General features: G+C 42.1%; 1 protein-coding gene across 1 annotated transcript in view; it reads left to right on the top strand.

The window, feature by feature from the left end:
• The window catches only part of anpepa (alanyl (membrane) aminopeptidase a), a 92,308-nt gene that overhangs the window by 18,297 nt on the left and 57,348 nt on the right, over positions 1-16,663 (top strand). The window contains exon 2 of the mRNA XM_029744178.1: positions 4,600-5,325. Coding sequence (XP_029600038.1) covers positions 4,724-5,325 — 602 coding nt within the window. The 5' untranslated portion in view covers positions 4,600-4,723. The remainder of the gene's footprint in view (positions 1-4,599; positions 5,326-16,663) is intronic.

Genomic DNA, 16,663 nt, shown 5'->3' with positions numbered 1-16,663 from the left:
TTTTTTTCTATTTGAATAAAGAGGCCCAATTCTGCTCTACATGCGTTATTTGGAGTTTTTCTTTGCACATGCAATTCAGTCTTGCAAAACTCTGCATGCAGTATTTCGATTGGATGTTTGTCCCATTTGGTAAATACATTTTTTGACAGTGGACCCCACACTTCACCGCCTTATAGAGCAACTGGTTCCATAACTGACTGGAACATTTTGAGCCAGATTCTAATTGGAATTTCCTTTTAATGGCATAGAATCTCCTTCTTGCTTTGTTTCTCAGCTCGTTCACAGTCCTGTGAAAGCTTCCTGTGTTGCTGATATTTAGTCCCAGATACGTGTCGTTTTTGGTGTGTTCTAATAGAACTGTGTCCAAATATAATTTATATTTCTAATCCTGATTTCAGGACCTTTTTTGGAATATCATTATATATATATATATTTTTAGATTAACGGTCTGACAGAACCTGTGGTTAACGGTCAGAGCCCAGACAGAACCTGTGGTTAACGGTCAGAGCCCAGACAGAACCTGTGGTTAACGGTCAGAGTCCAGACAGAACCTGTGGTTAACGGTCAGAGCCCAGACAGAACCTGTGGTTAACGGTCAGAGCCCAGGACAGACAGAACCTGTGGTTAACGGTCAGAGCCCAGGACAGACAGAACCTGTGGTTAACGGTCAGAGCCCAGGACAGACAGAACCTGTGGTTAACGGTCAGAGCCCAGACAGCACCTGTGGTTAACGGTCAGAGCCCAGACAGAACCTGTGGTTAACGGTCAGAGCCCAGGACAGACAGAACCTGTGGTTAACGGTCAGAGTCCAGGTCTAACAGAACCTGTGGTTAACGGTCAGAGCCCAGACAGAACCTGTGGTTAACGGTCAGAGCCCAGACAGAACCTGTGGTTAACGGTCAGAGCCCAGGACAGACAGAACCTGTGGTTAACGGTCAGAGCCCAGGACAGACAGAACCTGTGGTTAACGGTCAGAGCCCAGACAGAACCTGTGGTTAACGGTCAGAGCCCAGACAGCACCTGTGGTTAACGGTCAGAGCCCAGACAGAACCTGTGGTTAACGGTCAGAGCCCAGGACAGACAGAACCTGTGGTTAACGGTCAGAGTCCAGGTCTAACAGAACCTGTGGTTAACGGTCAGAGTCCAGACAGAACCTGTGGTTAACGGTCAGAGCCCAGACAGAACCTGTGGTTAACGGTCAGAGCCCAGACAGAACCTGTGGTTAACGGTCAGAGCCCAGGTCTAACAGAACCTGTGGTTAACGGTCAGAGCCCAGACAGAACCTGTGGTTAACGGTCAGAGTCCAGACAGAACCTGTGGTTAACGGTCAGAGCCCAGACAGAACCTGTGGTTAACGGTCAGAGCCCAGACAGAACCTGTTGTTAACGGATTTCAATGTTGTGTAGGGTGAGACCAGGTGCCTTGATTTCAGTGTTGTGTAGGGTGAGACCAGGTGCCTTGATTTCAGTGTTGTGTAGGGTGAGACCAGGTGCCTTGATTTCAGTGTTGTGTAGGGTGAGACCAGGTGCCTTGATTTCAGTGTTGTGTAGGGTGAGACAGAACCTGTTGTTAACGGATTTCAGTGTTGTGTAGGGGGAGACAGAGTCTTCTAATGTTTTGGCAAATTCGTAATTTTTATTTTATTTAACCTTTATTTAACCTTTATTTAACCTTTATTTAACCTTTATTTAACCTTTATTTAACTGGGCAGGTCAGTTAAGAACAAATTCTTATTTACAATGACGGCCCAGGAACAATGGGTTAACTGCCTTGTTCAGGGGCAGAACGACAGATTTGTACCTTGACAGCTGGGGGATTCGGTCTAGCAACCTTTCGGTTACTAGTCCAACGCTCTACAAACTAGGCTACCCGCCGCCCCAAAATGTAGATGTTAAATAGTGTTGGACATACTTTTTTCCCTCACTGTATTTTATCCCCTGCTGATTTTGAACGTTTGCCCACTGACAAAGAAATGATCAGTCTATAATTTTAATGGTAGGTTTATTTGAACAGTGAGAGACAGAATAACAACAAATAAATCCAGAAAAACGCATGTCAAAAATGTTATAAAATGATGTGCATTGTAATGAGGGAAATAAGTATTTGACCCTTCTGCAAAACATGACTTAGTACTTGGTGGCAAAACCCCTTGGTAATCACAGAGGTCAGAAAATGAATAATCAGAAAATGAATAAATACATCATTAAGAAAAGGATGTGGTCTGCTGTTTATGATACTGCAGAGAATTTTCCCCAAGTTGCTGTTAACGCAAATTCCTCTAATTATTTGGGTCAAATTTGTCTCCATTTGTATCGATTGGTGTGATCTCTTTGTCTCTCTGTCTCTCTTTCTCTCTCTTTCTCTCCTCTCAATTCAATTTTAATTCGGGCTTTATTGGCATGGGAAATGCATGTTAACATTTCCAAAGCAAGTGAAATAGATAATAAACAAAAGTGACATAAACAATAAAAGATTATCTGTAAACATTACACTCACAAAAGTTCCAAAAGAATAAAGACATTTCAAATGTCATATGTCTATATACAGTGTTGTTTGTGGGTCTGTGTAATCTGAGATATTCAGGTATTCTGCCACTGTGTACTCTCTGTTTAGGGCCAAATAGCATTTGTTTGCTCTGTTTTTTTTGTAAATTCTTTGTAATGTGTCAAGTAATTATCTTTTTGTTTTCTCATAATTTGGTTGGGTCTAATTGTGTTGCTGTCCTGGGGCTCTGTGGGGTGTGTTTGTGTTTGTGAACAGAGCCCCAGGACCCGCTTGCTTAGGGGACTCTTCTCCAGGTTCATCTCTCTGTAGGTGATGGCTTTGTTATGGAAGGTTTGGGAATCGCTTCCTTTTAGGTGGTTGTAGAATTTAACGGCTCTTTTCTGGATTTTGATAATTAGCGGGTATCGGCCTAATTCTGCTCTGCATGCATTATTTGGTGTTCTACGTTGTACCCTGAGGATATTTTTGCAGAATTCTGCATGCAGAGTCTCAATTTGGTGTTTGTCCAATTTAGTGAATTCTTGGTTGGTGAGTGGACCCCAGACCTCACAACCATGAAGGGCAATGGGTTCTATAACTGATTCAAGTAGTTTTAGCCAGATCCTAATTGGTATGTCTAATTTTAAGTTCCTTTTGGTGGTGTAGAAGGCCCCCCTTGCCTCGTCTCTCAGATCGTTCACAGCTTTGTGGAAGTTACCTGTGGTGCTGATGTTTAGGCCGAGGTTTGTATAGTTTTTTGTGAGCTCTAGGGCAACGGTGTCTAGATGGAATTTGTATTTGTGGTCCTGGCGACTGGACCTTTTTTGGAACACCATTATTTTGGTCTTACTGAGATTTACTGTCAGGGCCCAGGTCTGTCAGGGCCCAGGTCTGACAGAATCTGTGCAGAAGATCTAGGTGCTGCTGTATGTCCTCCTTGGTTGGTGACAGAAGAACCAGATCATCAGCAAACAGTAGACATTTGAGTTCAGATTCTAGTTGGGTGAGGCTGGGTGCTGCAGACTGTTCTAGTGCCCTCGCCAATTCGTTGATATATATGTTGAAGAGGGTGGGGCTCAAGCTGCTTCCCTTTCTCGCCCCCCGGCCCTGTGGAAAGAAATGTGTTTTTTGCCAATTTTAACTGAACACTTGTTGTTGTGTACATTCATTTTATAATGTTGTATGTTTTTCCCCCAATACCACTTTCCATGAAATTGTATGGCAGGACCTTATTCCAAATTAAAACAAAGGCAAAGTCTTCTCATGCTTTTGTCACGTCCTGACCATAGTAAGATGTTATTTTCTATGGTAGAGTAGGTCAGGGCGTGACAGGGGGTGTTTTTCTATGTTTTCTATATCTATGTTTAGTTCTAGTTTTCTATTTCTATGTTTTTGGGGGGATGATCCCCAATTAGAGGCAGCTGGTCCTCGTTGTCTCTAATTGGAGATTATACTTAAGTAGTTTTTTTCCCCCCCACCTGTGTTTGTGGGCAGTTGTATTCTGTTTAGTCTTCAGTGAACTGTGAGCTGATCGTTTTCTCTTTTGTTATTTTCTTTAGTGTTCTGTGTTAAAATAAAAAGTCATTATGTTCACTCAACACGCTGTGCTTTGGTCCCCTCGCTACGACAGCCGTTACAGCTTTGTTGATTTCAATAAAGCATGGGGAAGACTTTGCCTTTGTTTTCATTTGTTGGTCAATTAGGGTGTGCAGGGTGAATACGTGGTCTGTCGTTAGGTAATTTGGTAAAAAGCCAATTTGACATTTGCTCAGTACATTGTTTTCACTGAGGAAATGTACGAGTCTGCTGTTAATGACAATGCAGAGGATTGATGTTGAACAGTTTAAGTATAGCTAATTGAAATTTGTTGTCTATGTTTTATCATTTGATTTAGGGTACCATCAACAACACAGGCCTTTTTGGGTTGGAGGGTTTGTATTTTGTCCTGTAGTTCATTCAATGTAATTGGAGAATCCAGTGGGTTCTGGTAGTCTTCAATAGTTCATTCTAAGATTTGTATTTGATCATGAATATATCTCTCCCTCTCCCTGTCTCTCTGTCTCTCTCTTTGCCTCTCTCTCTCTCTCTTTGCCTCTCTCTAAACTAACACCACAGGTCCACAGACAGGCTAATAGTTAATCTATTAACTGAGGAGTGAAGAGACCGAGCCTAGCAGAGTCCCGGAGACCACAGGTTGCCCTGCCATCTCTCTGTTCCCACCTCCAGCAAGACATCAGCCATGGCTAAAGGCTTCTACATCAGTAAGAACATGGGGCTAGCAGGCCTTCTAATGGGGGCTGTAGCAGGAGTCGTCATCATAGCCCTGGCAGCAGTCTACGATAAGGAAAAGACCAAGAACCAGAACAAACCTGTGGATGGTGTAACCACTGTCTCTCCAACCACCTCCTCCACCCTCTCCACTCCTAAAAACCCCTGGGAATACTACAGACTGCCCGACTCCTTGTCTCCTGTCTCCTACAACATCACCCTCTGGCCTCGACTGGTTGTCAACGCCTCTACTGGCCTCTACATCTTCACAGGACAGTCAGATGTGGTGTTCCGGTGTGAGAAGGAAACAGATCTGATCCTCATCCACTGTAACAAGCTGAACCTGACTCTGCTCAGTGGCCACCGTGTTAGACTGACTGGCCTGGATGGAGCGACTGCTCCTAACGTAATATCTAGCTGGCTGCAGGTGAAGACTGAGTACCTGGTCATTCAGCTGAAGGGAAAGCTAGCTGCTGGGAAGTCCTATAGACTTTCCACTGACTTCCAGGGAGAGCTGGCTGATGACCTAAAAGGATTCTATAGGAGTGAATATACAGAAGATGGGGTTAAAAAGTAAGTACCAATTAGTCTGATCCTCTCAGACTCCAGACCAGATACAGTAGACCCCTGGTTGGTATGAATCCTCCCAGTAGACCCCTGGTTGGTGTGAATCCTCTCAGTAGACCCCTGGTTGGTATGAATCCTCTCAGTAGACCCCTGGTTGGTCTGAATCCTCTCAGTTAGACCCCTGGTTGGTATGAATCCTCTCAGTTAGACCCCTGGTTGGTATGAATCCTCTCAGTTAGACCCCTGGTTGGTATGAATCCTCTCTGTAAGGGAATACCCCCCTGATTTGGACAAAATAACATGGCAACATATTGGCATAGCACGAATCATACACACGATTGCAAAAACCACCCAAAGCGGCCCATCTCCGGGCCAATCATATGGCAATTTTCCGATGGCAATTGCCAATTGTAACACCCCAAATTTCCTTTAGATGGCGAGCGCGCTCCACCTTGGATTTTCATACAGCAAATGATACCCAATTCTTACCCAAGTCTCAGATTTTGATAAAATGATTTTTTTTTTGAAAACTTAGCACCTTGTAAAAAAGTGGTTTCTGGATCGTTTTTCGAATTTTTTTCGATTGTTATGTCAATTACACATGTATAAGAGCTGTATGAACATGCTTCTGATGTTTTTTATTGATGTCGTATTTTGGGTTGCTTTTGCTTGTGCGCAAGGCATATGTTTTGTGCATTTTGAATATGATTTCATAGGAAAAAAGTGACATTTTTTTTTTCATTTTTTTTGCAAAATGACATATCCAATGCTTTTTTTTGTCACTTGTGGAAGTATTGCATGTGCCAAATTACAGCAAATATCCAAAAGATAGCTAGAGCTCTCCGCAGTGAATTTTCATATTGCAAATGTAACACAATTCAAGTCCCAAGAGTCAAATTTTGAAAAAATGACATATTTTTTAAAAACTTTTCAACCCTAAAAAAGTGGTTTCTGGACCGTTTTTCGTTTTTTTTTTAATTTTTATGTCAATTACACATGTATAAGAGCTGTATGGACATACTTTTGACATATTTTATTGACATAATTTTTTGGGTTGTTTTTGCTTGTGCATAAGGCATATGTTTTGTGCATTTGGAATATGATTTCATAGGAAGTCAAAAGTGACATATTTGCTTGTGCATAAGGCATATGATTTGTGCATTTGGAATATGATTTCATAGGAAGTCAAAAGTGACATATTTATATTTTTTGCCAAATGCCATTAGAAATGTGCAAATGAAATGTCCAATTCTTTTTTTGTCAATTATACATGTATGAAAGTATTGAATGTGCAAAATCAGTATGTTTGTCCGTTTGCCATGTACGATCATAGGAAGTCGGTTTCCAAACCCAAAAGTCAGTGAACCATGGTCCAAATGGCATTTATACTGCCCAAATGATATATATCCCTATGTTGAGCCATCAATCAACGCAGATGGTCTACTTGTCATGTATGATGAGGGAGAAGTGGGACTCTGTTGCTTTTAACATTTTTAACGAATTTGACATGCTCAGAATGCATAATTGACTGGCCCGATGATCTCGGGATGGCCGTGCAGTGACTGTGGTTCCTCTCCATCGCTCGTTGTGTTGATTTCATCATGTCAACTTTGGTGATATTTTTTGCTGTTGAATCATATTGCAAATGCGCGTTACATTTGCAATATTGCGCGTTACGTTTGCAATATGATTCAATGGGCATTTAGCATCACAAATTTAGGCATGCTCAAAAATACTGCAGAAATGCATTATTGACTGGCTCGATGAACTCGGGATGGCCGGGCAGTGACTGTGGTTCCTCTCCATTGCTCGTCACCCAGCAGTCAGCGTCCATCAGTCAATTAGATGTCATTTTGACACCAAACTGATAGCATCTGACACCAAATCCACTTTTTCCAACTCGTATAAAAGCCAACTATCACATATGTCAGAGAAGGCCCATAATTCACAGTGCTTTCAATTTTAACCATAAAAAAACCTAAAACACATAGTTACGTTATAGCTGCGGGTCCAGCTCTGACATTATGTGTAGGCCTACGAATCCTACACAGGCGACCCCGAATCCGAAGTTTCGGCTCGATAGGTCATTCGGTGCCCGAGCAATGGCCTAATTGGTGCTGAAAATCCACTTTTTCAGGGCGTTACTACGGGGTCCCTGAATGAGCTATCGGACAGAGACATTGGGGTCCGTCTCTATGGGCCGAGGCGGTTTCATTGCACCTAGTCTTGCGACTCTGGGACATTTCTACATGTCGCCATGTCCGTGATATTCAAAATGAATTGAAAATATTGCAAATGTACGAGGCGGTTTCTCGGTCAGAGAACCTTCTAGAGCCCCATAAATCACCGTGCACTATCGACTTGAGCTCTAGAACAGGTTTCTAAAATTTCGGAGCTCTAGGTCTGACGGTTCTTGAATCGATTGAACGAAAGTAACTATTGAAGGCGGTATAAGCCTCTAAGCCCCACACTATGTACCTATGGCCAAATTGTGTGTGTGTGTTTTTGTTTTTTTGCAAAAAGAATAGACACACGTTGTCTTTGGGGTAGGCATATACAGAATCCTGAATATGAAGTCTCTACCTTAAGAATTGACTGAATGACACATGGTTGAGTTGTATGATTTTCACTATCTGCAGGTGGCAATATGACAATAGCTCTTGGGTGTTTTTAACCACTTCCGGTTGTCACAGGAAGCTCTTGCTTCACACACGTTGTCTTTGGGGTAGACATAAACAGAATCCTGAATAAGAAGTCTCTACCTTAAGAATTGACTGAGTAACAGATGGTTGAGTTGCGTGATTTTCACTATGCGCACGTAATATGACAATAGCTCTTGGGTGATTTTAACCACTTCCGGTTGTCACAGGAATCTCTTGCTTCACACACGTTGTCTTTGGGGTAGACATAAACATAATCCTGAATAAGAAGTCTCTACCTTAAGAATTGACTGAGTAACAGATGGTTGAGTTGCATGATTTTCACTATCTGCAGGTGGCAATATGACTATTGCTCTTGAGTTTTTTTAACCACTTCCGGTTGTCACAGGAAGCTCTTGCTTCACACACGTTGTCTTTGGGGTAGAAATAAACAGAATCCTGAATAAGAAGTCTCTACCTTAAGAATTGACTGAGTAACAGATAGTTGAGTTGCGTGATTTTCACTATGCGCAATTAATATGACAATAGCTCTTGGGTGATTTTAACCACTTCCGGTTGTCACAGGAAGCTCTTGCTTCACACACGTTGTCTATGGGGTAGACATAAACAGAATCCTGAATAAGAAGTCTCTACCTTAAGAATTGACTGAGTAACAGATGGTTGAGTTGCGTGATTTTCACTATGCGCACGTAATATGACAATAGCTCTTGGGTGATTTTAACCACTTCCGGTTGTCACAGGAAGCTCTTGCTTCACACACGTTGTCTTTGGGGTAGACATAAACATAATCCTGAATAAGAAGTCTCTACCTTAAGAATTGACTGAGTAACAGATGGTTGAGTTGCGTGATTTTCACTATCTGCAGGTGGCAATATGACATAAGCTCTTGGGTGTTTTTAACCACTTCCGGTTGTCACAGGAAGCTCTTGCTTCACACACGTTGTCTTTGGGGTAGACATAAACAGAATCCTGAATAAGAAGTCTCTACCTTAAGAATTGACTGAGAAACAGATGGTTGAGTTGCGTGATTTTCACTATGCGCACGTAAAATGACAATAGCTCTTGGGTGATTTTAACCACTTCCGGTTGTCACAGGAAGCTCTTGCTTCACACACGTTGTCTTTGGGGTAGACATAAACAGAATCCTGAATAAGAAGTCTCTACCTTAAGAATTGACTGAGAAACAGATGGTTGAGTTGCGTGATTTTCACTATGCGCACGTAATATAACAATAGCTCTTGGGTATTTTTAACCACTTCCGGTTGTCACAGGAAGCTCTTGCTTCACACACGTTGTCTTTGGGGTAGACATAAACAGAATCCTGAATAAGAAGTCTCTACCTTAAGAATTGACTGAATAACAGATGGTTGAGTTGCGTGATTTTCACTATCTGCAGGTGGCAATATGACAATAGCTCTAGGCTATTTTTAACCACTTCCGGTTGTCACAGGAAGCTCTTGCTTCACACACGTTGTCTTTGGGGTACATATAAACAGAATCCTGAATAAGAAGTCTCTACCTTAAGAATTGACTGAGTAACAGATGGTTGAGTTGCGTGATTTTCACTATATGCAGGTTGTCCATATGACAATAGCTCTAGGCTGTTTTAACCACTTCCCGTTGTCACAGGAAGTTCTTACTCAACACATGTTGTCTTTGGGGTAGACATAAACATAATCCTGAATAAGAAGTCTCTACCTTAAGAATTGAATGAGTAACAGATGGTTGAGTTGCGTGATTTTCACTATCTGCAGGTGGCAATATGACAATAGCTCTTGGGTGTTTTTAACCACTTCCGGTTGTCACAGGAAGCTCTTGCTTCACACACGTTGTCTTTGGGGTAGACATAAACAGAATCCTGAATAAGAAGTCTCTACCTTAAGAATTGACTGAAAAACAGATGGTTGAGTTGCGTGATTTTCACTATATGCAGGTGGACCATATGACAATAGCTCTAGGCTGTTTTAACCACTTCCCGTTGTCACAGGAAGTTCTTACTCAACACACGTTGTCTTTGGGGTAGACATAAACAGAATCCTGAATAAGAAGTCTCTACCTTAAGAATTGACTGAGAAACAGATGGTTGAGTTGCGTGATTTTCACTATGCGCACCTAATATGACAATAGCTCTTGGGTGATTTTAACCACTTCCGGTTGTCACAGGAAGCTCTTGCTTCACACACGTTGTCTTTGGGGTAGACATAAACAGAATCCTGAATAAGAAGTCTCTACCTTAAGAATTGACTGAGAAACAGATGGTTGAGTTGCGTGATTTTCACTATGCGCACGTAATATGACAATAGCTCTTGGCTATTTTTAACCACTTCCGGTTGTCACAGGAAGCTCTTGCTTCACACACGTTGTCTTTGGGGTAGACATAAACATAATCCTGAATAAGAAGTCTCTACCTTAAGAATTGAATGAGTAACAGATGGTTGAGTTGCGTGATTTTCACTATCTGCAGGTGGCAATATGACAATAGCTCTTGGGTGTTTTTAACCACTTCCGGTTGTCACAGGAAGCTCTTGCTTCACACACGTTGTCTTTGGGGTAGACATAAACAGAATCCTGAATAAGAAGTCTCTACCTTAAGAATTGACTGAATAACAGATGGTTGAGTTGCGTGATTTTCACTATATGCAGGTTGACCATATGACAATAGCTCTAGGCTGTTTTAACCACTTCCCGTTGTCACAGGAAGTTCTTACTCAACACACGTTGTCTTTGGGGTAGACATAAACAGAATCCTGAATAAGAAGTCTCTACCTTAAGAATTGACTGAGAAACAGATGGTTGAGTTGCGTGATTTTCACTATGCGCACTTAATATGACAATAGCTCTTGGGTGATTTTAACCACTTCCGGTTGTCACAGGAAGCTCTTGCTTCACACACGTTGTCTTTGGGGTAGACATAAACATAATCCTGAATAAGAAGTCTCTACCTTAAGAATTGAATGAGTAACAGATGGTTGAGTTGCGTGATTTTCACTATCTGCAGGTGGCAATATGACAATAGCTCTTGGGTGTTTTTAACCACTTCCGGTTGTCACAGGAAGCTCTTGCTTCACACACGTTGTCTTTGGGGTAGACATAAACAGAATCCTGAATAAGAAGTCTCTACCTTAAGAATTGACTGAATAACAGATGGTTGAGTTGCGTGATTTTCACTATATGCAGGTTGACCATATGACAATAGCTCTAGGCTGTTTTAACCACTTCCCGTTGTCACAGGAAGTTCTTACTCAACACACGTTGTCTTTGGGGTAGACATAAACAGAATCCTGAATAAGAAGTCTCTACCTTAAGAATTGACTGAGAAACAGATGGTTGAGTTGCGTGATTTTCACTATGCGCACCTAATATGACAATAGCTCTTGGGTGATTTTAACCACTTCCGGTTGTCACAGGAAGCTCTTGCTTCACACACGTTGTCTTTGGGGTAGACATAAACAGAATCCTGAATAAGAAGTCTCTACCTTAAGAATTGACTGAGAAACAGATGGTTGAGTTGCGTGATTTTCACTATGCGCACGTAATATGACAATAGCTCTTGGCTATTTTTAACCACTTCCGGTTGTCACAGGAAGCTCTTGCTTCACACACGTTGTCTTTGGGGTAGACATAAACATAATCCTGAATAAGAAGTCTCTACCTTAAGAATTGAATGAGTAACAGATGGTTGAGTTGCGTGATTTTCACTATCTGCAGGTGGCAATATGACAATAGCTCTTGGGTGTTTTTAACCACTTCCGGTTGTCACAGGAAGCTCTTGCTTCACACACGTTGTCTTTGGGGTAGACATAAACAGAATCCTGAATAAGAAGTCTCTACCTTAAGAATTGACTGAATAACAGATGGTTGAGTTGCGTGATTTTCACTATATGCAGGTTGACCATATGACAATAGCTCTAGGCTGTTTTAACCACTTCCCGTTGTCACAGGAAGTTCTTACTCAACACACGTTGTCTTTGGGGTAGACATAAACAGAATCCTGAATAAGAAGTCTCTACCTTAAGAATTGACTGAGTAACAGATGGTTGAGTTGCGTGATTTTCACTATGCGCACCTAATATGACAATAGCTCTTGGGTGTTTTTAACCATTTCCGCTTTTCACAGGAAACTCTTGCTTCACACACGTTGTCTTTGGGGTAGACATAAACAGAATCCTGAATAAGAAGTCTCTACCTTAAAAATTGACTGAGTAACAGATGGTTGAGTTGCGTGATTTTCACTATCTGCAGGTGGCAATATGACAATAGCTCTTGGGTGTTTTTAACCACTTCCGGTTGTCACAGGAAGCTGTTGCTTCACACACGTTGTCTTTGGGGTAGACATAAACAGAATCCTGAATAAGAAGTCTCAACCTTAAGAATTGACTGAGTAACAGATGGTTGAGTTGCGTGATTTTCACTATGCGCACGTAATATGACAATAGCTCTTGGGTGTTTTTAACCACTTCCGGTTGTCACAGGAAGCTGTTGCTTCACACACGTTGTGTTTGGGGTAGACATAAACAGAATCCTGAATAAGAAGTCTCTACCTTAAGAATTGACTGAGTAACAGATGGTTGAGTTGCGTGATTTTCACTATGCGCACGTAATATAACAATAGCTCTTGGGTGATTTTAACCACTTCCGGTTGTCACAGGAAGCTCTTGCTTCACACACGTTGTCTTTGGGGTAGACATAAACAGAATCCTGAATAAGAAGTCTCTACCTTAAGAATTGACTGAATGACAGATGGTTGAGTTGCGTGATTTTCACTATATGCAGGTTGTCCATATGACAATAGCTCTAGGCTGTTTTAACCACTTCCCGTTGTCACAGGAAGTTCTTACTCAACACACGTGTTCTTTGGGGTAGACATAAACAGAATCCTGAATAAGAAGTCTCTACCTTAAGAATTGACTGAGTAACAGATGGTTGAGTTGCGTGATTTTCACTATCTGCAGGTGGCAATATGACAATAGCTCTTGGGTGATTTTAACCACTTCCGGTTGTCACAGGAAGCTCTTGCTTCACACACGTTGTCTTTGGGTTAGACATAAACAGAATCCTGAATAAGAAGCCTCTACCTTAACAATTGACTGAGTAACAGATGGTTGAGTTGCGTGATTTTCACTATGCGCACGTAATATGACAATAGCTCTTGGGTGATTTTAACCACTTCCGGTTGTCACAGGAAGCTCTTGCTTCACACACGTTGTCTTTGGGGTAGACATAAACAGAATCCTGAATAAGAAGTCTCTACCTTAAGAATTGACTGAGTAACAGATGGTTGAGTTGCATGATTTTCACTATGTGCAGGTTATATGACGATAGCTCTTGGGTGTTTTTAACCACTTCCAGTTGTCACAGGAACCTTAGAATCGACACAGGTAGACCTCACAGTAGCCTGATGGATGGTTGTAGAAGACAGGTTCATAAGGCATTCATAACCCACATAGGCTTCAGGTTGAATTTTGGAGAATAGTCTATGTGTTCCTATGGGGAGAGAAGTCATTGCACACAGTTTGATCTAAACACCTTCTTTTCACTGTGAAGGGTTAATGCCACAGGGTCAAGGTTGGCTTGCACAGATCGGGAGGACCTCAGGAATGCTCCTGGTTCCTCTCCATCGCTCGTTGTGTTGATTTCATCATGTCACCTTTGGTGATATTTTTTGCTGTTGAATCATATTGCAAATACACGGATGCGCATTTGCAATATGATTCAATGGGCATTTAGCATCACAACTTTGGCATGCTCAAAACCACTGCAGAAATGCATAATTGACTGTCCCGATGAACTGGGGATGGCCGTGCAGTGACTGTGGTTCCTCTCCATCGCTCGTTGTGTTGATTTCATCATGTCAACTTTGGTGACATTTTTTGCTGTTGAATCATATTACAAATACACGGATGCGCATTTGCAATATGATTCAATGGGCATTTAGCATCACAACTTTGGCATGCTCAAAACCACTGCAGAAATGCATAATTGACTGTCCCGATGAACTGGGGATGGCCGTGCAGTGACTGTGGTTCCTTTCCTTCGCTCGTTTTGTTGATTTCATCATGTCAACTTTGGTGATATTTTTTGCTGTTGAATCATATTACAAATACACGGATGCGCATTTGCAATATGATTCAATGGGCATTTAGCATCACAACTTTGGCATGCTCAAAACCACTGCAGAAATGCATAATTGACTGTCCCGATGAACTGGGGATGGCCGTGCAGTGACTGTGGTTCCTTTCCTTCGCTCGTTTTGTTGATTTCATCATGTCAACTTTGGTGATATTTTTTGCTGTTGAATCATATTACAAATACACGGATGCGCATTTGCAATATGATTCAATGGGCATTTAGCATCACAACTTTGGCATGCTCAAAACCACTGCAGAAATGCATAATTGACTGTCCCGATGAACTGGGGATGGCCGTGCAGTGACTGTGGTTCCTCTCCATCGCTCGTTGTGTTGATTTCATCATGTCAACTTTGGTGATATTTTTTGCTGTTGAATCATATTACAAATACACGGATGCGCATTTGCAATATGATTCAATGGGCATTTAGCATCACAACTTTGGCATGCTCAAAACCACTGCAGAAATGCATAATTGACTGTCCCGATGAACTGGGGATGGCCGTGCAGTGACTGTGGTTCCTCTCCATCGCTCGTTGTGTTGATTTCATCATGTCAACTTTGGTGATATTTTTTGCTGTTGAATCATGTTGCAAATGCGCGTTACATTTGCAATATTGCGTGTTACGTTTGCAATATGATTCAATAGGCATTTAGCATCACAAATTTTGCATGCTCAAAAATACTGCAGAAATGCATAATTGACTGTCCCGATGAACTGGGGATGGCCGTGCAGTGACTGTGGTTCCTCTCCATGGCTTGATGGTGAGTTTTTTAGTGATTTTTTTGAAAAATGTCCAAAATGACTAGGTGCGCCCCATACTGGATGGGCACTGATGGAAGGTGCTCCCTACCCAACCGTGGACCCCTTGCACTACCCTAAAGGCATTTAAAACCCTTCTAAAAAATTACTCCTGGTAACCCATTTCGGGTCACCATGTGCACTGATGCGCATTTGCAATATGATTCAATGGGCCTCAACATCACGAATTTGGCATGCTCAAAAACACTGCAGAAATGCAAAATTAACTGTCCCGATGAACTGGTGATGGCCGGGCAGTGACTGTGGTTCCTCTCCATGGCTTGATGGTGACATGAGAGAAGTGGGATTGTCATTTTTTAGCAATTTTTTTGAAAAATGTCCAAAATGACTAGGGGCGCCCCATACTGGATGGGCACTGATGGAAGGTGCTCCCTACTCAACCGTGCACCCCTTGCACCACCCTAAAGGCATTTAAAACCATTTGAAAAAATTACTCCTGGTAACCCATTTCGGGTCACCATGTCCACTGATGCGCATTTGCAATGTGATTCAATGGGCCTCAACATCACGAATTTGGCATGCTCAAAAACACTGCAGAAATTCAAAATTAACTGTCCCGATGAACTGGGGATGGCCGGGCAGTGACTGTGGTACCTCTCCATGACTTGATGGTGACATGAGAGAAGTGGGACTGTCGATTTTTAGTGATTTTTTGAAAAATGTCCAAAATGACTAGGGGTGCCTTATACTGGATGGGCACTGATGGAAGGTGCTCCCTACCCAACCGTGCACCCCTTGCACCACCCTAAAGGCATTTAAAACCATTCTAAAAAATTACTCCTGGTAACCCATTTCGGGTCACCATGTGCACTGATGCGCATTTGCAATATGATTCAATGGGCCTCAACATCACGAATTTGGCATGCTCAAAAACACTGCAGAAATGCTAAATTAACTGTCCCGATGAACTGGTGATGGCTGGGCAGTGACTGTGGTTCCTCTCCATGGCTTGATGGTGACATGAGACAAGTGGGATTGTCGTTTTTTAGCGATTTTTTTGAAAAATGTCCAAAATGACTAGGGGCGCCCCATACTGGATGGGCACTGATGGAAGGTGCTCCCTACCCAACCGTGCACCCCTTGCACCACCCTAAAGGCATTTAAAACCATTTTTAAAAATTACTCCTGGTAACCCATTTCGGGTCACCATGTCCACGGATGCGCATTTGCAATATGATTCAATGGGCCTCAACATCACGAATTTGGCATGCTCAAAAACACTAAAGATATGCATAAGCTACTGTCCCGATGAACTGGGGATGGCCGGGCAGTGACTGTGGTTCCTCTCTATCGCTCATTGTGTTGATTTCATCATGTCAACTTTGGTGATCTTTTTTGCTGTTGAGTCATATTGCAAACGCACGTTACGTTTGCAATATAGCGCGTTACGTTTGCAATATGATTTAATGGGCATTTAGCATCACAAATTTAGGCATGCTCAAAAATACTGCAGAAATGCATAATTGACTGGCCTGATGAACTCGGGATGGCCGGGCAGTGACTGTGGTTCCTCTCTGTCGCTCATTGTGTTGATTTCATCATGTCAACTGTTACGAACCGGCTCAGGGTTCATAACAAAAGGGAGACAACGTGGAGACAAGGTGTATCAAAAATATCTATTTATTAAATAAATCAACTAAGAAGATAACAATGACATGTGTAATCAGTAATCAGTAGTGTAAGTGAGTGTGTTGCATACTTGAATGTAATAATGCAGAGTGTTGAAAGGTGCC

The sequence above is a fragment of the Salmo trutta genome, unplaced genomic scaffold (genome assembly GCF_901001165.1).
Source record: "Salmo trutta unplaced genomic scaffold, fSalTru1.1, whole genome shotgun sequence".
Taxonomy (NCBI): Eukaryota; Metazoa; Chordata; class Actinopteri; order Salmoniformes; family Salmonidae; genus Salmo; species Salmo trutta.
Note: the sequence above shows the minus strand (reverse complement) of the source record. Positions and strands in the feature narration are given on the sequence as shown.